General features: G+C 42.2%; 2 protein-coding genes across 3 annotated transcripts; both read left to right on the top strand.

Moving 5' to 3' along the window:
- Positions 1-467: 467 nt before the first annotated feature.
- LOC309539508 (mas-related G-protein coupled receptor member H-like) lies at positions 468-19001 on the top strand. 2 transcript variants are annotated; one of them, XM_082235850.1, is made up of 5 exons: positions 468-1428; positions 14596-14687; positions 15072-15122; positions 15756-15808; positions 17472-19001. In XM_082235850.1, exons 2-5 carry the CDS (start codon positions 14670-14672, stop codon positions 18361-18363), a joined length of 1014 nt encoding a protein of 337 aa, XP_082091976.1. In that variant the 5' UTR covers positions 468-1428; positions 14596-14669; the 3' UTR covers positions 18364-19001. The 2 variants fall into 2 exon arrangements, with proteins under 2 accessions (XP_082091976.1, XP_082091975.1); XM_082235849.1 differs by lacking the exon at positions 468-1428 and adding an exon at positions 14223-14239.
- Positions 6701-9212, top strand: LOC309539551 (mas-related G-protein coupled receptor member H-like). Its single transcript, XM_082235915.1, has one exon. It carries the CDS (start codon positions 7909-7911, stop codon positions 8698-8700), a length of 792 nt encoding a protein of 263 aa, XP_082092041.1. The 5' UTR covers positions 6701-7908; the 3' UTR covers positions 8701-9212.
- Positions 19002-21307: the final 2306 nt, after the last annotated feature.

The following is a 21307-nucleotide window of genomic DNA, read 5'->3' on the forward strand; positions in this document are numbered from 1 at the left end:
GTAATAATAAGGCAGAGCATGAAGCTGCTATCTGGTTACTAAACAGAGAGTATGTCCCCCAGTCCTGGATTTATTTACTTATCATTTATTTGTTTCTTTTCCAAAGACCTCAAGGTGGTGTACAGGGTTCCCCCCCCCTCCTCATTTGATCCTCACAACAACCCTGTTTGACAGGTTCATCTGAGAAGCAAAGACTGGCCCAAGGTTACCCTGTGAGCTTCAGGCCAAGTGTGGATTTGTCAGTCAAGAATGCCCAGAGTGATAAATTAACTCTTTATTGTCAAAAGTATACTTACAATTTAGCAACATGCCCATCAGTCCTACATCTCTTAGCTAACTCTGGGTGTACACCCCACAAGACTGTTTCTGCAACCAAGAAGCCCCACCCTCTCTTCTTATGCATCTCCCCCATCCAAGTTGTGCACAAGCAGGTGAAGATTCCATGCAACCTGTTTTTGTTCCTCCCTCTTGCCCTGGGAGACAGTGGAGCAGGAGAGGTGGGGGGAAGCAGGAGGAGATGTGGAAGGCATTGACTCTACACCAGCCTCACCTATCTCTCACTTCTTCTGCACCTGTTTTTCTCTCTCCAAACCTGCAGCTTCTCCTGCTTCTGACACTCGTCTCCTGGCTGTTACAAGGACCCCCAGATCAGTGATCCCTTCTTCTGTGTCAGTCACTAACCTCCATTCTCCCAGCACCCATTCACCAGTATCCACTGTGTAACCTCCGAGGAAGCCAGGAAAGCACCTTCTTGGTCATAGTGACTTATTTACCTGAAACAAAAAAAGGGTGCTGAGGAGCAACTATTGGCCCAGTTGATGACAACCCAAAAACACTTTCCGAAGAAACTGAAGCACTTCCCTATTACAGCAGTTCTTGGTATCCCCTTATTGCATTCTAAGAAGAGGACAGCAGTTGCCTTGAATAATACACTGATATGAAATCTGCTGATATAAGATAAGGGAAGTAACACAAGAAGCAAAACCAACGTTTTCTTTTTTGCAATGTGGCAAGAGCAGAAATACACATCAACAGCTTCCATAATGTGCCAGCCTAGGGAATGCATTTCTTTATTGCTCAGTTTTATTTCATTACTACATTCTTATATTTCAGAGTTTGCATGTCTTTATCATACAGAGGGTGTGTTCCTGGCATTGGACAATCGGGATAGATTAGGGCTTCTGCTAGTTTGCTGCCCAGCAGTCTCCCTGCTTGAGCTGACAGAGCTGGTTTCAGAGGTGGCATTGAGGATTTTCAGACTGCTGGTTCTGGGAGACTTCAACATCCATGCCAAGGCAGCTGGCTCTGGGGCAGCTCAGAACTTCATGGCCTCCATGACAATCATGGGGCTGTCCCAAGATGTCAGTGGTGCAACGCAGATGGCAGGCCACACTCTGGACCTTGTTTTCTTGACTGGGAAGGAAGAGGGTGACTTGTTTGCAAAGCATTTTGGAGATAAAATAACTTGCCTCTACCAAGACTTTGACTCTGCTGCTATAGCAAATGAATTTCATGGGGTGTCCAGAGCATAGTCTAGTCCTATTGTGTTAAATGAGTTTCAGTTGGTAAGGCTCGAGTATGTGGACAAGGTGTTCGGTTTGGTCAGCGTGACCACTTGTACTCTAGACCCCTGCCCCTCTTGGCTGATAAAAACCAGCAGGGAGGGAACAGCTGGCTGGTCCTCTTTATGAGAGGGGGTGGTCCCTGCCTGTTTGAAGGAGGCAGTGGTAAAACCACTCCTTAAGAAACCTTCCCTGGATTTGGAAAACCTAACTGACTACCAGTCAGTTGCTAATCTCCCTTTTCTGAGCAACGTTCTGGAATGAGTGGTCACAGACCAGATCCAGGCATATTTGGAAGAAACTGATTTTCTGGATCCATTTCAATCAAGGTTTAGGCCCCGTTTTGGCACAGAAACTACTTTGGTTGCCCTGTTTGATGACCCCTGTTGAGAGAGAGAGAGACAAGGGAAACATGTCCCTGTTAATTCTTATTGACCTCTCAGTGGCTTTTGATACCATTGACCATGTTATCTTTCTGAAGCGACTGTCCGAACTAGGAGTGGGTGGTACCTCTTTGCTGTGGTTCCAGTCCTACTTGGATGGTCGTTCCCAGAGGGTGTTGCTTGGAAAATGCTTTTCAGACCCATACAATGTGGGGTTCCACGAGGCTCAAGCCTATCCCCCACATTATTTAACATCTACATGAAACCACTGTGGGGATATCTGGAGGTTTGGAGTTCACCTATTGCAAACTTGTTAATTCCAACTGACCTCTGATTGGAATTATGCTGTAAGTAAATCAAACCTATGGCTGCTGAGTGGCAAACACCAGCAGAATTTCAAGTGGCAGGAAAATAGAAAGCTGGGCTGCCACCATCACAAAAGATAAGCGTCATTATCCAATTTAAAGATCCTGACAGATATTTCAGATTGTAGTATCTGCTATTTGTGGGTGAGGGGATAAACCATATTGTTGATTCTGTGCTCTGATACACACACCCAAAATGCATGCAGATACAAAAAAAATGCCCTTCACAGCAAATGAAGAGATTTTATCACATCAACTATGTGAGCAGAAAGGAGCATAGTAATTGGTGAGATATTTCCTGTGGTTGAAAGCTGATAATGAAGCATGTGCAACAAATGTCATAGCAAGGAAAGTTGTTGAAAAACACAAACTCTTGCAGAAACTAAATATAGTAATAGCCACCCAGAGTAGCTGGGGAAACCCAGCCAGATGGGCGGGATATAAATAATAAATTAATTTATTATTATTATTATTATTATTATTATTATTATTATTATTATTATTTTCAGTAAAGGAAGGGTCAGGAAACTTGTGAGGAAAATGCTTCACCTGTGGAAATACCTTTGCCTAAGGAAAAACCAACATCAGGACACGATCCTCTCAAATGGTCACCATTGCAATTCTAAGAGAATGGGGGAGGTGTTCATGGTGTGTTCCAGCACCTCTTTTTCTAGAAAAATAGCACTGGGTATGGGGGAGCCCCTGCTCACCCTCTTGCTCATGTAGATGCAGGTCAATTCTGTGTCCAGGGCAACTGTCTACCAGCCCTGTCTGGCTGAGACCCTACCTGCCCACAGACTGTCTTGCCAGAGTGGTGCATGCTTTGGTTATCTCCCACTTGGACTACTGCAATGCGCTCTACGTGGGGCTACCTTTGAAGGTGACTCAGAAACTACAACCCATCCAGAATGAAGCAAATAGATTAGCCACTGGGAGTGACCACCAGAACCATATAACACCAGTCCTTAAGGATCGACATCAGCTCCAAGTACAGTGGTACCTCGGGTTAAGAACTTAATTCATTCTGGAGGTCTGTTCTTAACCTGAAACTATTCTTAACCTGAAGCACCACTTTAGCTAATGGGGCCTCCTGCTGCCGTTGCACCTCCGCTGCACGATTTCTGTTCTCATCCTGAAGCAAAGTTCTTAGCCCGAGGTAATATTTCTGGGTTAGCGGAATACCTGAAGCGTATGTAACCTGAAGTGTATGTAACTCAAGGTACCACTGTATATTTCCGAGCATAATTCAAAGTTTTGGTGCTGACCTTTAAAGCCCGAAGTGGCCTCTGACCTGTATACCTGAAGGAGCATCTCCATCCCCATAGCTCAGCCCAGACACTGAAATCCAGCTCTGAGGGCCTTCTGGTGGTTCCTTCACTGCGAGAAGTGAAGTTACAGGGAACCAGGCAGAGGGCCTTCTCAATAGTGGGGCCCATCCTGTGGAATGCCCCCTTCCAACAGATGTCAAGGAGATAGAGAACTACACAACATTTAGAAGACATCAGAATACAGCTGTGTATATGGAAGTTTTTAATGTTTGATGTTTGATTGTGTTTTAAATATTTTGTTGGGAGCCAACAAATTATTATTATTATTGTTATTATTATTATTATTATTAGTAGTAGTAGTAGTAGTAGTAGTAGTAGTAATAGTAGTAAACTGACCAATATCTAGCCTTGGTTTAGGAGGGGTCCCTGTTGTGCAATTTCTAGTGTAGCTTAATGTCACTATAACCATACTACTCAGAAGTAAGACCTAGTAAATTTCATGGGCATGTCACCCAGATAGGACTGGGGCCTGAATTCGTTAGTCTGAAAGGTGCCACACAGAATGTTTAACTAGGTCCCCATTAAAGTTTCAGCCCTCTGGAAAAATATCATCCCTCACCCCAACTTATTTACTTGTACATTTTGTTTCCAGAATGTGTGGCAGAATATCAAATGGAGTAGTGCATAAGAGAACATGGTTACAATTACCACTCATCGATGGAAGGTCGTATATAAATTGAATTAATAATAATAAATAATAATAATAATAACAACAACAACAATAACCAATTGATCTGTTTCGAATGGCCATTCATACTGTTTACTATGCACCATCTTGTACATCCCTCAAATTCATTTGTGAATAAAAATGTAGGCTTACTCAATTTGATCTAATCAAATTAGCCACTAAAACAATCTACCTACCAATTCCATGGGTTTGAATTCTGTGTCTGCTCTTTTCTTCCTTCTCTAACGCCTACTTCCTATGAAGTTTGTTATCCAGATCTAGTTAAAAATCTTCTGGTGCTTCAGTTTCCTCTTTTGATTTCTGCTTCCTTTTGTTGCTGACTAGTTCATCAGCGGCTGTTCCGGCTACAACTTTAGCTTGTGTTTCTTGGGGGACCAAGACTATCCCATGGTGGATGATTTTATGGCCTATTCCATGATGGATGATTACAAGGTAAGCACTCTTAAACAAAAGCTCCCTTTTAATTGCTTCCCCGTTTGCTTTTACATAATGCTGATTTAGGTGCCTGTTTGCTGATACTGTGGCAATTTCTCTCTGCATGCTTTCATGAGTTAGGCTTGAGATTGAATTTAAGATGTATAGCAGCTTGTAAAAGAGAAAACAGATAGGCTGGCTGCTCATTTCAGCTATTTCCACTACCAAACATTGTAAAAACAAACAAACAAACAAACAACCAGCCTTGTCATAACCATTAACCAGATGAGGGTAAGCATGCAAAGCTAATGTGTAATAGAATTATATATTTCTAGATACATAGAATCAAAGAGTTTTAGAGTTGGAAAAGACCCTGAGGGTTATCTGTTCTCCTCTCTCTCTCCTCTCAGTCTTATCTGTGGCAGGTAGGTGCCCAGAACTGGACAGAGTACTCCAGGTCTGATCTGACCAAGGTAAGATATTACGGTTCTATTGCTTCCCTTGTTTGGGACACTATAGTTCTGTAGTCTAGAATAGCTTTTTTTGCTGCTACATCACACGATTGACTCGTGAATCTTTTGGTCTACTACAGGCTTCCTCAACATCAACCCTCCAGTTGTTTTGAGACTACAGTTCCCATCATCCCTGACCACTGGTCCTGTTAGCTAGGGATCATGGGAGTTGTAGGCCAGAAACATCTGGAGGGCCGAGGTTGAGGAAACCTGGTCTACTAAGACCCCTAGATCCTTTTCACATGTACTACTGGCAAGTCAGGTGTTATCCGTCTTATATTTATGCAGTTGGTTGTTTCTGCCTGACACTGGTACCTATTCCAATTCATTTGTTGGTTCTCCAATCTGTGAAGATCATCTTAAATGCATCATACATACACCATGCTGTTATACAATGATCAGCAATGTTACTTGTTGAAGAATGATATTTGATTTGTGAAATTGCAAAGTATTTTTTTTAATTAAACTACATTGTTTTTGCACTGTCCTCCCTCCCCTTGACCTCTTTGCTCATTTGGTCAGTTGTTATTAACATTTATTCTGTTAAACCCAAAGTACCCTTGTAACTGGGTTGTATTTGTGATTTTATTTAGACATCAGGAAGTGGTTTTATCAAGATCTATGGCATGGGGTAAGTGCATTTTTAAAATGATTTCATGTTCAGTATAAGCAGTGTATACATTCACTTCACTGTAAACCTGAGAATGGAGGCGTAACAAAGCACAAGTGATTAATACGGAACAATATCTTATAGAGTTTTCACAACAATAGCCAGAGATTTCTATTTTGGATTCTCTCAATTTCTCATGTTTCCAGTTCTTCACATTTCTGCAGAATTTTGAATTTTTTTAAAAAAAGATGATTTCCTCATGTATTTTTCAAATATTTTAATGTAACTTAGAAGAAAGTTACATTTGTTAAAATAAAGATATTTTGTGTGCAGTTTTGAATAATGAGTTCACTTTTGCAAGCAATTTCACATAATACATGCATTTTTGTAGGAATTTCTTGGCTGGAGAACTGCATCACAAAATGCAGATAAGTGTGAATTTCAAAGAAAAAATATGCTGCTGTTTTGCATTTTGGTTCAGGAAGTTCAAATTAGATAGTTTCTAATAAAAATGCAAAGAAATTCAAATCTATCCGCCATCTCCAGTTCTGCGATTAGCAAAACCTTCATAGCAACAATCTATGTGTTCAAGAAAAAGGTTTAGCCCTTTGTCACAAAAAGTGGAGGTGAATGAATACCACTGATAGACTCGCTCACCTTCCCTTTATTTAAAATTTTCTGGATTAAAGAAATTTTTAGGGGCCGTTGTTACTAAAAATTGGAGGGGAAGACCACAGGGAAGTACTTCCCCTATTCTGAGAATCATTTCCTAACTCTTAGAGTTGGGAGCGCCCCCAGGGTCATCTAGTTCAACCGCCCGGCAATGCAGGAATCTCAGGTAAAGCATCCATGACAGATGGCCAGCCAACCTCTGCCTAAAAGCCTCCAATGAAGGGGAGTCCATAATCTCCTGAGGGAGTCTGTTCCACTGTCGAACAGCTCTGTCAGATTTTTTTTTTAATGTTTAGTCAGAATCTCCTTCAACTTGAAGCCATTGGTTTGAGTCCTACTCTCTTCCATGTTCCAGCCATTAAGATATTTGAAGATGGCTATCATATCACCTCTCAGTCTCCTCTTTTCCAGGCTAAACATACCTTCAACTTCTTTTCATAAGGATTGGTTTCCCAATCCTTGATCATCTTGGTTGCCCTCCTCTGCATATGTTCCAGCCTGTCAAAATCCTTCTTAAATTGGGGTGCCCAGAATTGGACACAGTATTCCAGGTGTGGTCTGACCAAGGCAGACTAGAGTGGTACTATTACTTCCTTCAATCTGGCCACTATACTGCCATTGATGCAGCCTAGGATAGCATTAGCTATTTCCTAACTTGCTAATGAATCTCAACATTTCACCTACTTTGTGTCAATATTTACTCAATAGTTGTAAAAATGGAAAAGCTACCAAACAGTTAACTTTGAAGGTTCCAGGAAAATGTGTACTGCCAGAGCTACACAGGTATTGATCTAGACAAGAAGAAATCTTTGCTGCTTAGATTGATCACTGATTGGGTCATGCTGATCTAGAGTTAATGAAGGTGAACCTAGACATCATATCAGGTACTGAGATCTTTTTATCTCTTCCAGGGAAAACTATTTTGAGGGAAAAGGTGATTCAGATGTAACCCAAAGCATTGCCAACAGCATAATTATCATCATTTGTATGTTTGGCTTCGTGGGGAATGGAATGGTCATCTGGCTTCTGGGCTTCCACATTAAGAGGAATCCTTGAAAAGATACCAACCAGCTTATTTTGAAGACTCACAAAAATTGTGTAGTGCCTTAGGTGGACAAGTGTTGAACTAGACAAGAAGAAGATCAAATTATCTCTTTGCAATTGGATAATCCTAACTTTTGATGATAGTTAATGCTATAGTTAGTGTATATCCAAAAAAGATTTCCTGTTATCTCTTCTAGGGGAGAGTATGAAGAGCCAAATCAGTCTTCTGGAGATTCAGATGATGGCTCAACTGTTTCATTGAAGTTAACCCAAAGCATTGCCAACAGTGCCTTTATCATCATCTGCATCTTTGGCTTCCTGGGAAATGGAATGGTCATCTGGCTTCTGGGCTTCCACATTAAGAGGAATCCTTTCACCACCTACATCCTGAACCTCTCCATCGCTGACTTTGGTGTCCTTGCAGCTCTCCTGACTATTATTTTGCCTGTTGTAACTTTCTATGAGAAATCTCATGTTGCTGTTTTGTTTAGAAAAATATTGTATGAACTATTTTTCTTCACGTATTCTGTGGGCCAGTTTCTACTGACCGCCATCAGCATCGACAGGTCTGTGGCTGTCCTCTTCCCACTTTGGCATCGATGCCACCGACCGGCACGTTCATCCACCATTATTTGTGCCCTGATATGGACCCTCTCTTTCCTGCTCTCAGGCATTCACCTTACTCTCCTACTGACTCAGAGCTTTCCAAACTCTAACCTAGTGTACCAGCTTATTATAAATGCCCTCATTTGCACTCCTCTGATGATCACCTCCACTCTGGTACTGGCCCTCAAAGTCTGCTGCAAATCAGAGCAGAAGCAACGCGGGAAGCTGCTCACCACCATTTTGCTTACACTTCTTTTCTTCCTCATCTTTGCTTTCCCACTAAATGCCATTTACACTGCCATCTATTTTAATGAGAAGAATATGATTCTAATGGAAGTTGGTTTTGTGTGTGCCTCTCTGAATAGTAGTGTCAACCCGCTGATCTATTTCCTAGTTGGGAGGAGGCAGAAGAAGGGCCAGTCCAGGGTCTCCATGAAAGCTGCACTCCAGAGGATTTTCAGGGATGAGGAAGAATCAGCATCCAAAACTGAAAACTCAGTTATGATAGCAACTTAATGCCTTAAGGCATGACTGGCCAATCCTTTATTATCATAAGCACAATAATGTACAGAGGGTAGTCTCTGGTGTGAAAAACTTCTTTTAATGCCTTTCTATCTCATGTCCAACATAGGAAATTTAAACTAGGAGTTTTGTATTGTAACATTTGCTTTGGATAGAGCAAGACTGTGGCGATGGGCCTTGGACAGAAAGTCTGCTTGAGCATAGCATTCTTCACCCCTATATTTTTTGATGGGTCGGGCTAAAGCTACTCTCCCCACCACCTCCCTATGCCATAATGTTGATTGGCGTTTCAGCCTTTCAGAAAGTACAGAAGTATACTGAACAAAGCACACAACTCCACGCTAGACAGCAGTGGGACATGACCACAGTCCCTTGCTCACGCTGACTGCAGCGGCTGTGAACCACCTTGATATCTAAAGATATAGGGTGGTATACTAATTTAATGCAGAATGAAATAATTATAATAAAAACATGTATCTTATATTGTTCTTTTTCGTTTCTCTGTTGTTCTTTTTCATTTCTCCATTGCTCACTTGCATTTCATTCATGTATTCTTTTCATTCTTATACCACAGAGTTTTATCTTAATCATTTCTCAGCTGCAGTTTAAATAAATCTTTCAATTTAATTGTACTTTGCATCTGACTCCAGTCCTTACTGAACAGCACACAACAACTCACTATTGAAGGTCCATCACATTTTCGCTGTGTGGGTATACTCATGTGTAGGCAACTTCTTAGAAGCTTCCATCCATTTAGCAGAGTTTCTGGGAAGCAGAACAATTGAAGCTACACTTTGAGAAGAAACACAGACACCATAACACTCAGTCAAGTGAATTATTTCTTGACTGGACATAAACACTTCACAGTTATATGCTATAATCGGTTAAATGCTATAATCGGTTAAATGTTATAATCGGTTAAATGCTATAATCATTATAGCAATAGCTGTAATGGCATACTTAAGTTTCAGGCCTTCTTTCTTTTAAGCAATGATGGAGGCAGACACAGTCTATCGGCAGTCATGAAGCAGCAGTTTGGTCAGTCGTCTAGTTCTCCTTTTATTGGCACTTCCAGCTGAAGCTGTGCATGCTCAGAGTGCCTCTCCCACTTATATATGACTGTTCTGGAATCTTCTCCCTGTTTGTGGATGAATGACTCCCTTACACTCACTGGAGCAAGCTGTTTTCAGGCCACCCCGCATATCGCTAACAGCCTATATGGCAAGATGTGTCAGATCTTACAGTGCAGTGGACCTCTGGCTGAACCAGGAATAGAGCCACGTTGAGCTATGTTGCTGTAGCCTAAAGTCCATCTATTCCAAATTTGCTACTTCTAACAGGCCTGGGATTAGAATGATGCTGTAAGTATATCAAACCCAGGGCTGCTGAGTGTTAACCACTATCTCCAAAAGTCTATGGAAAAATCTGTTTTTAGCTTATATCTAAGTGACATCAGTGCAGGGAGCAGCAGAATTTCAAGTGGCTGGGCCACTATCACAACACAAAAAACCACAAGTGCCATTATCCAGATTAAAGACCCAGCCAGAGATTTCAGATTGTATTACAGTGGTAACTTATCATATTTTTCGCCCTATAGGACGCACCAGCCCATAGGACGCACCTAGTTTTTTTGGGGGGAAATCAAGGGGGGGAATTATTTTTTCCCCCCAGGTTTGCGCAGCCATCCCCAAGCTAGAAGAGGGGGACGGAGTGCTCCGTCTTCCTCTTCTGCCTTCAGGGACAGCCTCTCTATCCTCCGTGGGGCAGCGGCTTGCCCCGCTGTCCCCTGAGTTTGTGGGGCTGGCGGGAGGAGAAGCAAGCTTGCTTCTCTCCCCCCCCCCCGCCAACCTCCAGATCAGGTCGGGGAATAGCGGGGTGGCGGCGCTCCGCCTCCCCGCTATCCCCCAAGCTTGTGGGGCTGGCGGGGGGGAGAAGCAGGCTTGCTTCTCCCCCCGCCAGCCCCACAAACTCGGGGGACAGCGGGGCAAGCCCTCCCCCCCGCTGCACCTCCCCGCTGTCTCCCAAGCTTCTGGGCTGCACGCTGCTGTCCGCAAGCCTTGTGAGCCCGCAGGACCTCCCGCCGGGCTCACAAGACTTGCGGATAGCTTCCTGAAGCATGGATAACGAGAGGGGTCGGTGCGCACCGACCCCTCTCGCTCTCCAGGCTTCAGCGAAAGCCTGCATTCACCCCATAGGACGCACACACATTTCCCTTTCATTTTTGGAGGGGGAAAAGTGTGTCCTATAGGGCAAAAAATACGGTCGTTTACAAACACCTCGGGTTACAAACACTTGGGGTTTCAGACTCCACTAACCTGGAAGTAGTACCTCGGGTTAAGAACTTTACCTCAGGATGAGAACAGAAATCACGCGATAGCAGCACAGTGGCAGCAGTAGGCCCCATTAGCTAAAGTGGTACCTCAGGTTAAGAACGGTTTCAGCTTGAGAACGGTTTCAGGTTAAGAACGGTTTCAGGTTAAGAACGGACCTCTAGAACTAATTAAGTTCGTAACCAGAGGTACCACAGTATCCACTATTTGTGAGGGGGATAAACCATATTGTTGATTTTGCACTCTGATACACACCCCAAAATGCATGCAGTTACAAGACAAATGCTCTGGACAACACAATGCTAGTTTTTGAAGACATTTGGTCATGGCAACTATACACAGAAATCAGCAGATTAACTGGTGAGATACTTCCTGTGGTTGAAAGCTGATAATGAAGCATATGTAACAAACTTCATATCAAGTTAACGTCTTGAAAAACACAAGCTTTTGCAGAAACAGAATCTTCAGTAAAAAAGGAGAGGGGGGCTTCCTGAAGGGAAAATCTCTCAGCAAAATGAGGAAGAACCTTTGCAAAAGAAAAATCAACAACATCACACCATCTTTAAGACTTGTTGTATAAAACTCAAAATATCGCTTAGATGTTTTGTATGAAAGGACTACCCCAACATTTATTTCGAATGTTCATTTCAGATGAAATTTGATGGAATTCCTACACCTGGACTTGCCACTATGAACACTCCTCTACATGCCTCTGAACATATATCATACGTAGCAAGTGGCTAATCAATCAAACCAGTTAGCCAGAGTCATATTGGGGGCCAAGGGGATTAGAGATGATCGACCACCTCCTATCCCATGGGTTACTTATCCATGAGGAAGGAAAGGGTTATAGCCAGATGGGGAGGTGGTATGGCCCCAGGCACACAATTTTGAAGGAGGGAGTGCTAAAACCACTCCTTAAGAAACCTTCCCTGAATTTGGAAAACCTAACTGACTACCAGCCAGTTGCTAATCTCCCTTTTCTGAGCAATGTTCTGGAATAAGTGGTCACAGACCAGATCCAGGCACTTTTGGAAGAAACTGATTTTCTGGATCCATTTCAATCGGGGTTTAGGCCCCGTTTTGGCACAGAAACTACTTTGGTTGCCCTGTTTGATGACCTCTGTTGAGACAGAGACAAGGGAAACATGTCCCTGTTAATTCTTCTCAACCTCTCAGTGGCTTTTGATACCATTGACCATTTTATCTTTCTGAAGTGACTGTCCGAATTAGGAGTGAGTGGTACCTCTTTGTGGTGGTTCCAGTTGTACTTGGATGGTCATTCCCAGAGGATGTTGCTTGGGAAATGCTTTTCAGACCCGTACAATGTGGGGTTCCATGAGGCTCAAGCCTATCCCCCACATTATTTAACATCTACATGAAACCACTGTGGTGATATCTGGAGGTTTGGAGTCCACCTATTGCAAACTTGTTAATTCCAACAGACCTCTGATTGGAATTGTGCTGTAAGTATATCAAACCTATGGCTGCTGAGTGACAAATACCAGCAGAATTTCAAGTGAGAGGAAATTACAAAGCTGGGCTGCCACCATCATAAAAAATAAGCATCGTTATCCAATTTAAAGATCTAGACAGATATTTCAGATTGTAGTATCTGCTATTTGTGGGTGAGGGGATAAACCATATTGTTGATTCTGTGCTCTGATATGCATACCCAAAATGCATGCAGATACAAAAAAAAAAAAAAAATGCCCTTCACAGCAAAATGAAGGGATTTGGTCACAGCAACTACGTGAGCAGAAATGAGCATAGTAATTGGTGAGATATTTCCTGTGGTTGAAAGCTGATAATGAAGCATATGCAACAAATGTCATATCAAGGAAAGTTGTTGAAAAACACAAACTCTTGCAGAGACTAAATATAGTACTAGCCACCCAGAGTGGCTGGGGAATCCTAGCCAGATGGGCGGGGTATAAATAATAAATTAATTTATTATTATTATTATTATTATTATTATTATTATTATTATTATTTTCAGTAAAGGAGGGGTCAGGACAATTGTCAGGAAAATGTTTCACCTGTGGAAATACCTTTGTCTAAGGAAAAACCAACATCAGGACACAATCCTCTCAAATGGTCGCTACTGCCATTCTAAGAGAATGAGGGAGGTGTTCATGGTGTGTTCCAGCACCTCTTTTTCTAGAAAAATAGCACTGGGTATTGGGGACCCCCTGCTCACCCTCCTGTTCATGGAGACGCAGGTCAATTCTGTGTCCAGGGCAACTGTCTACCAGCCCTGTCTGGCTGAGACCCCACCTGCCCACAGACTGACTTGCCAGAGTGGTGTATGCTTTGGTTATCTCCCACTTGGACTACTGCAATGCACTCTACGTGGGGCTACCTTTGAAGGTAACTCAGAAACTACAACCAATTAAGAATGAAAAAAATAGACTCGTGACTAGGAGTGACCTCCAGAACCATATAACGCCAGTCCTAAAGGATTGACATTGGCTCCCAGTATATTTCCGAGCATAATTCAAAGTTTTGATGCTGACCTTTAAAACCTGAAATAGCATCTGACCTGTATACCTGAAGGAGCGTCTCCATCCCCATAGCCCAGCTCAGACACTGAAATCCAACTCTGAGGGCCTTCTGGTGGTTCCCTCACTGCAAGAAGCCAAGTTACAGGGAACCAGGCAGAGGGCCTTCTCAATAGTGGGGACCACCCTGTGGAATGCCATTCCATCAGATGTCAAGGAGATAGAGAACTACACAACTTTTAGAAGACATCAGAATACAACTGTGTATATGGAAGTTTTTGATGTTTGATTGTGTTTTAAATATTTTGTTGGGAGCCAACAAATTATTATTATTATTATTATTAGTAGTAGTAGTAGTAGTAGTAGTAAACTTACCAATATCTAACCTTGGTTTAGGAGGGGTCCCTGTTGCGCAATTTCTAGTGTAGCTTAATGTCAGTATAACCATACTACTCAGAAGTAAGACTTACTAAATTTCATGGCATGTCTCCCAGATAGGACTGGGGCCTGAATTCATTAGCCTGAAAGCTGCCACACAGATTGTTTAACTAGGTCCCCATTAAAGTTTCAGCCCTTTGGAAAAATATCATCTCTCACCCCAACTTATTTACTTGTACATTTTGTTTCCAGAAAGTGTGGCAGAATATCAAATGGAGTAGCACGTAAGAGACCAGGGTTACAATTACCACTCATCGATGGGAGGTGGTATATAAATTTAATAATAATAATAATAATAATAATAATAATAATAATAATAATAATAATAAACAATTGATATGTTTCAAATGGCCATTCATACTGTTTACTATGCACCATCTTGTACATCCCTCAAATTCATTTGTGAATAAAAATATAGGCTTACTCAATTTGAATTATCTAATCAAATTAGCCACTAAAACAATCTACCTACCAATTCCATTGGTTTGAGTTCTGTGTCTGCTCTTTTCTTCCTTCTCTAACGCCTACTTCCTATGAAGATTGTTATCCAGATCTATTTCAAAATCTTCTGATGCTTCAGTTTCCTCTTTTGATTTCTGATTACTTTTGTTGCTGACTAGCTCATCAGTGGCTGTTCCGGCTACAACTGTAGCTTGTGTTTCTTTTGGGACCAGTACATTTTATCGACTATCCCATGATGGATGATTACGAGGTAAGCACTCTTAAACAAAAGCTCCCTTTTAATTGCTTCCCCATTTGCTTTTACATGATGCTGATTTAGGTGCCTGTTTGCTGATACTGTGGCAATTTCTCTCTGCATGCTTTCATGAGTTAGGCTTGAGATTGAATTTAAGATGTATAGCAGCTTGTAAAAGAGGAAAACAGACAGGCTGGCTGTTCATTTCAGCTATTTCCACTACCAACAATGTAAAAACAAACATCCTTGTCATAACCATTAACCAAATGAGGTTAAGGGGATAAGCATGCAAAGCTAATGTGTAATAGAAATATGTATTTCTAGATACATAGAATCAAAGAGTTTTAGAGTTGGAAAGGACCCTGAGGGTAATCTGTTCTCCTCTCTCCCTCCTCTCAGTCTTCAGGTGCCCAGAACTGGACACAGGACTCCATGTTTGATCAGACCACGGTAAAATATTGCGGTTCTATTGCTTCCCTTATTTGGGACACTATAGTTCTGTAGTCTAGAATAGCTTTTTTTGCTGCTACATCACACGGTTGACTTGTAAAGCTTTTGGTCTACTACAGGCTTCCTCAACATCAACCCTCCAGATGTTTTGAGACTACAGTTCTCATCATCCCTGACCACTGGTCCTGTTAGCTAGGGATCATGGGAGTTGTATGCCAAAAACATCTGGAGGGCTGAGGTTGAGGAAACCTGGTCTACTAAGACCTCTAGATCCTTTTGCATGTACTACTGGCAAGTCAGGTGTTCTCCAACTTATATTTATGCAGTTGGTGGTTTCTGCCTGACATTCGTACCTATTCCAATTCATTTGTTGGTTCTCCAATCTGTGAAGATCATCTTAAATGCATCATACATACACCATGCTGTTATACAACGTTCAACAATGTTATTTGTTGAAAAATGATATTTGATTTGTAAAATTGCAAACTATTTTTTTTTAATTAAACTACATTGTTTTTGCATTATCCTCCCTCCCCTTGACCTCTTTGCTCATTTGGTCAGTTGTTATTAACATCTATTCTCTTAAACCTAAAGTACTCTCTGTAACTGGGTTGTAACTGTGATTTTATTTAGATATCAGTAAATGTTTCTAGCATTCCGTATAAAGAAGGTGTATTTTACCTGGGGTAAGTGCATTTTTTAAATAATTTCATGTTCAGGATAAGCTCTGTATCCATTCACTTCACTTAAAGTGAAGTGAATGGATACAGTGAATATAGGTGTGACAAAGCATCTTATGTAGGTCTGTCATACCTACATAAGAGAATGTAGGTGTGACAAAGCATAAGTGATTAATATGGAACAATATCTTATAGAGTTTTCATAACAATAGCCAGAGATTTCCATTTTGGATTCTCTCAATTTCTCACGTTTCCAGTTCTGCATAATTTTGATTTTTTTAAAAAAATGATTTCCTCATGTATTTTAAAAATATTTTAATGTAACTTAGAAGAAAGTTACATTTGTTAAAAGAAATACATGAATATATTTTGTGTGCAGTTTTGAATATTTTGAATTGTGTGCAGGTTTCCCATAATACATGTGTTTTTGTAGGAATTTCTTGGCTGGAGAACTGCATCACAAAATGCAGATAAGTGTGAATTTCAAAGAAAAAATGTGCTGTTGTTTTGCATATTGGTTCAGGAAGTTCAAATTAGATAGTTTCTAATTAAAATGCAAAGATATTCAAATCTATCCCCCGTCTCCAGTTCTGCGATTAGCAAAACCATCATAGCAACAATCTCAGCTTGATCCAACAATCCTGTGTTCAAGATAAAGGTTTAGCCCTTTGTCACAAAAAGTGGAGGGAAATAAATACCACTGATAAACTCACTCCCCTTCCCTTTATTTAAAATTTCCTGGATTAAAGAAAATTTTAGGGGCCGTTGTTACTAAAAATTGGAGGGGAAGACCACAGGCAAGTACTTCCCCTTTTCTGAGAATCATTTCCTAACTCATAATCATATATTCATAGAATTTTAGAGTTGGGAGGGCCCCAAGGGTCATCTAGTCCAACCCCCGGCAATGCAGGAATCTGTGGTAAAGCATCCATGACAGATGGCCATCCAACCTCTGCCTAAAACCTCCAATGAAGGGGAGTCCATAATTTCCTGAGGGAGTCTGTTCCACCGTCGAACAGCTCTGTCCGAAAAGTTTTTTTAAAATGTTTAGTCAGAATCTCCTTCAACTTGAAGCCATTGGTTTGAGTCCTACTCTCTTCCATGTTCCAGCCCTTAAGATATTTGAAGATGGCTATCACATCACCTCTCAGTCTCCTCTTTTCCAGGCTAAACATACCTTCAACTTCTCTTCATAAGGATTGGTTTCCCAATCCTTGATCATCTTGGTTGCCCTCCTCTGCATATGTTCCAGCCTGTCAAAATCCTTCTTAAATTGGGGTGCCCAGAATTGGACACAGTATTCCAGGTGTGGTCTGACCAAGGCAGAATAGAGTGGTTCTATTACTTCCTTCAGTCTGGCCACTATACTGCCATTGATGCAGCCTAGGATAGCATTAGCTATTTCCTAACTTGCTAATGAATCTCAACATTTTACCTACTTTGTGTCAATATTTACTCAATAGTTGTAAAAATGCAGAAGCTACCAAACAGTTTACTTTGAAGATTCCAGGAAAATGTGTACTGCCGTAGCTACACAGGTGTTGATCTAGACAAAAATAAATCTCTTTGCTGCTTAGATTGATCACTGATTGGGTCATGCTGACTTTAGAGTTAATGAAGGTGAACCTAGACATCATATCAGGTACTGAGATCCTTTTATCTCTTTCAGGGAAGTATATTTTGAGGAAATACATGATAGAAATGTAATCCAAAGCATTGCCAACAGCATAATTATCATCATATGTATGTTTGGCTTCCTGGGCAATGGAATGGTCATCCGGCTTCTGGGCTTCCACATTAAGAGGAATCCTTTCACCACCTACATCCTGAACCTCTCCATCGCTGACTTTGGTGTCCTTACAGTTCTCCTGACTATTATTTTGCCTGTTGTAACTTTCTATGAGAAATCTCATGTTGCTATTTTGATTATAAAAGTATTATTTGAACTATTTTTCTTCACGTATTCTGTGGGCCAGTTTCTACTGACCGCCATCAGCATCGACAGGTCTGTGGCTGTCCTCTTCCCACTTTGGCATCGATGCCACCGACCGGCACGTTTATCCACCATTATTTGTGCCCTGATATGGACCCTATCTTTCCTGCTCTCAGGCATTCACCTTACTCTCCTACTGACTCAGAGCTTTCCAAACTCTAACCTAGTGTACCAGCTTATTGTAAATGCCCTCATTTGCACTCCTCTGATGATCACCTCCACTCTGGTACTGGCCCTCAAAGTCTGCTGCAAATCAGAGCAGAAGCAACGCGGGAAGCTGCTCACCACCATTTTGCTTGCACTTCTTTTCTTCCTCATCTTTGCTTTCCCACTAAATGCCATTTACACTGCCATCTATTTTAATGAGAAGAATATGATTCTAATGGAAGTTGGTTTTGTGTGTGCCTCTCTGAATAGTAGTGTCAACCCGCTGATCTATTTCCTGGTTGGGAGGAGACAGAAAAAGGGTCAGTCCAGGGTCTCCATGAAAGCTGCACTCCAGAGGATTTTCAGGGATGAGGAAGAATCAGCATCCAAAGCTGAAAACTCAGTTATGATAGCAACTTAATGCCTTAAGGCACAACTGGCCAATCCTTTCTTATCATAAGCACAATAATGTACAGAGGGTAGTCTTTGGTGCGAAAGACTTCTTTTAATGCCTTTCTATCTCATGTCCAACATAGGAAATTTAAACTAGGAGTTTTGTATTGTAACATTTGCTTTGGATCGAGCAAGACTGTGGCAATGGGCCTTGGACAGAAGGTCTGCTTGAGCATAGCCTTCTTCACCCCTATATTTTTTGATGGGTCGGGCTAAAGCTACTCTCCCCACCACCTCCCTACGAAATAATGTTGATTGGCGTTTCAGCCTTTCAGAAAGTACACAAGTAGACTGAACAAAGCACGCAACTCCAAGCTAGACAGCAGTGGGACATGACCACAGTCCCTTGCTCACGCTGACTGCAGTGGCTGTGAACCACCTTGATATCAAAAGGTATAGGGTGGTATACTAATTTAATGCATAATGAAATAATTATAATAATTACATGTATCTTATATTGTTCTTTTTTGTTTCTCTGTTGTTCTTTTTCATTTCTCCATTGCTCACTTGCATTTCATTTATGTATTCTTTTCATTCTTATACCACAGAGTTTTATCTTAATCATTTCTCAGCTGCAGTTTAAATAAATCTTTCAATTTAATTGTAGTTTGCATCTTACTCCAGTCCTTACAGAACAGCACACAACAACTCACTATTGAAGGTCCATCACATTTTCGCTGTGTGTTTATACTCAGGTGTAGGCAACTTGTTAGCAGCTTCCAACCATTTAGCAGAGTTTCTGGGAAGCAGTAGTCAACAATTGAAGCTACACTTTGAGAAGAAACACAGACACAAGTGAATTATTTCTTGACTGGTCATAAACACTTCGCAGTAGCACTATTTGCAATCATTATAGCAATAGCTGTAATGGCATACTTAAGTTTCAGGCCTTCTTTCTTTTATGCAATGATGGAGGCAGACACAGTCTATCGGCAGTCATGAAGCAGCAGTTTGGTCAGTCGTCTAGTTCTCCTTTTATTGGCACTTCCATCTGAAGCTGTGCATGCTCAGAGTGCCTCTCCCACTTATATATGACTGTTCTGGAATCTTCTCCCTGTTTGTGGATGAATGACTCCCTTACACTCACTGGAGCAAGCTGTTTTCAGGCCACCCCGCATATCGCTAACAGCCTATATGGCAAGATGTGTCAGATCTTACAGTGCAGTGGACCTCTGGCTGAACCAGGAATAGAGCCACGTTGAGCTATGTTGCTGTAGCCTAAAGTCCATCTATTCCAAATTTGCTACTTCTAACAGGCCTGGGATTAGAATGATGCTGTAAGTATATCAAACCCAGGGCTGCTGAGTGTTAACCACTATCTCCAAAAGTCTATGGAAAAATCTGTTTTTAGCTTATATCTAAGTGACATCAGTGCAGGAAGCAGCAGAATTTCAAGTGGCTGGGCCACTATCACAACACAAAAAACCACAAGTGCCATTATCCAGATTAAAGACCCAGCCAGAGATTTCAGATTGTATTACAGTGGTAACTTATCATATTTTTCGCCCTATAGGACGCACCAGCCCATAGGACGCACCTAGTTTTTTGGGGGGGAAATCAAGGGGGGGAATTATTCCCCCCCCCCAGGTTTGCGCAGCCATCCCCAAGCTAGAAGAGGGAGACGGAGTGCTCCGTCTTCCTCTTCTGCCTTCAGGGACAGCCTCTCTATCCTCCATGGGGCAGCGGCTTGCCCCGCTGTCCCCTGAGTTTGTGGGGCTGGCGGGAGGAGAAGCAAGCTTGCTTCTCTCCCCCCCCCGCCAACCTCCAGATCAGGTCGGGGAATAGCGGGGTGGCGGCGCTCCGCCTCCCCGCTATCCCCCAAGCTTGTGGGGCTGGCGGGGGGGGAGAAGCAGGCTTGCTTCTCCCCCCGCCAGCCCCACAAACTCGGGGGACAGCGGGGCAAGCCCTCCCCCCGCTGCACCTCCCCGCTGTCTCCCAAGCTTCTGGGCTGCACGCTGCTGTCCGCAAGCCTTGTGAGCCCGCAGGACCTCCCGCCGGGCTCACAAGACTTGCGGATAGCTTCCTGAAGCATGGATAACGAGAGGGGTCGGTGCGCACCGACCCCTCTCGCTCTCCAGGCTTCAGCGAAAGCCTGCATTCACCCCATAGGACGCACACACATTTCCCCTTCATTTTTGGAGGGGGAAAAGTGTGTCCTATAGGGCGAAAAATACGGTAGTTTACAAACACCTCGGGTTACAAACACTTGGGTTTTCAGACTCCACTAACCTGGAAGTAGTACCTCGGGTTAAGAACTCTACCTCAGGATGAGAACAGAAATCACGCGGTGGCAGCACAGTGGCAGCAGTAGGCCCCATTAGCTAAAGTGGTACCTCAGGTTAAGAACGGGTTCAGCTTGAGAACGGTTTCAGGTTAAGAACGGACCTCTAGAACTAATTAAGTTCGTAACCAGAGGTACCACTGTATCCACTATTTGTGAGGGGGATAAACCATATTGTTGATTTTGCACTCTGATACACACCCCAAAATACATGCAGTTACAAGACAAATGCTCTGGACAACACAATGCTAGTTTTTGAAGACATTTGGTCATGGCAACTATGCACAGAAATCAGCAGATTAACTGGTGAGATACTTCCTGTGGTTGAAAGCTGATAATGAAGCATATGTAACAAACTTCATATCAAGGAAACGTCTTGAAAAACACAAGCTCTTGCAGAAACTGAATCTTCAGTAAAAAGGAGAGGGGGGCTTCCTGAAGGGAAAATCTCTCAGCAAAATGAGGAAGAACCTTTGCAAAAGAAAAACCAACAACATCACACCATCTTTAAGACTTGTATAAAACTCAAAATATTGCTTAGATGTTTTGCATGAAAGGACTACCCCAACATTTTCTTCGAATGTTCATTTCAGATGAAATTCGATGGAATTCCTACACCTGGACTTGCCAC

Source organism: Podarcis vaucheri (genome assembly GCF_965113315.1).
Source record: "Podarcis vaucheri genome assembly, chromosome: 8".
NCBI classification, from domain to species: domain Eukaryota; kingdom Metazoa; phylum Chordata; class Lepidosauria; order Squamata; family Lacertidae; genus Podarcis; species Podarcis vaucheri.

Bases quoted from the DNA above. Each gene is read 5' to 3' on its own strand.
- LOC309539551 (XM_082235915.1), top strand. From the start codon at position 7,909: ATGGTCATCTGGCTTCTGGGCTTCCACATTAAGAGGAATCCTTTCACC.
- LOC309539508 (XM_082235850.1), top strand. The intron at 15,123-15,755 runs GTAAAATATTGC...GATTTTATTTAG, and splicing joins CCATGTTTGATCAGACCACG to ATATCAGTAAATGTTTCTAG. The intron at 15,809-17,471 runs GTAAGTGCATTT...TATCTCTTTCAG, and splicing joins GAAGGTGTATTTTACCTGGG to GGAAGTATATTTTGAGGAAA.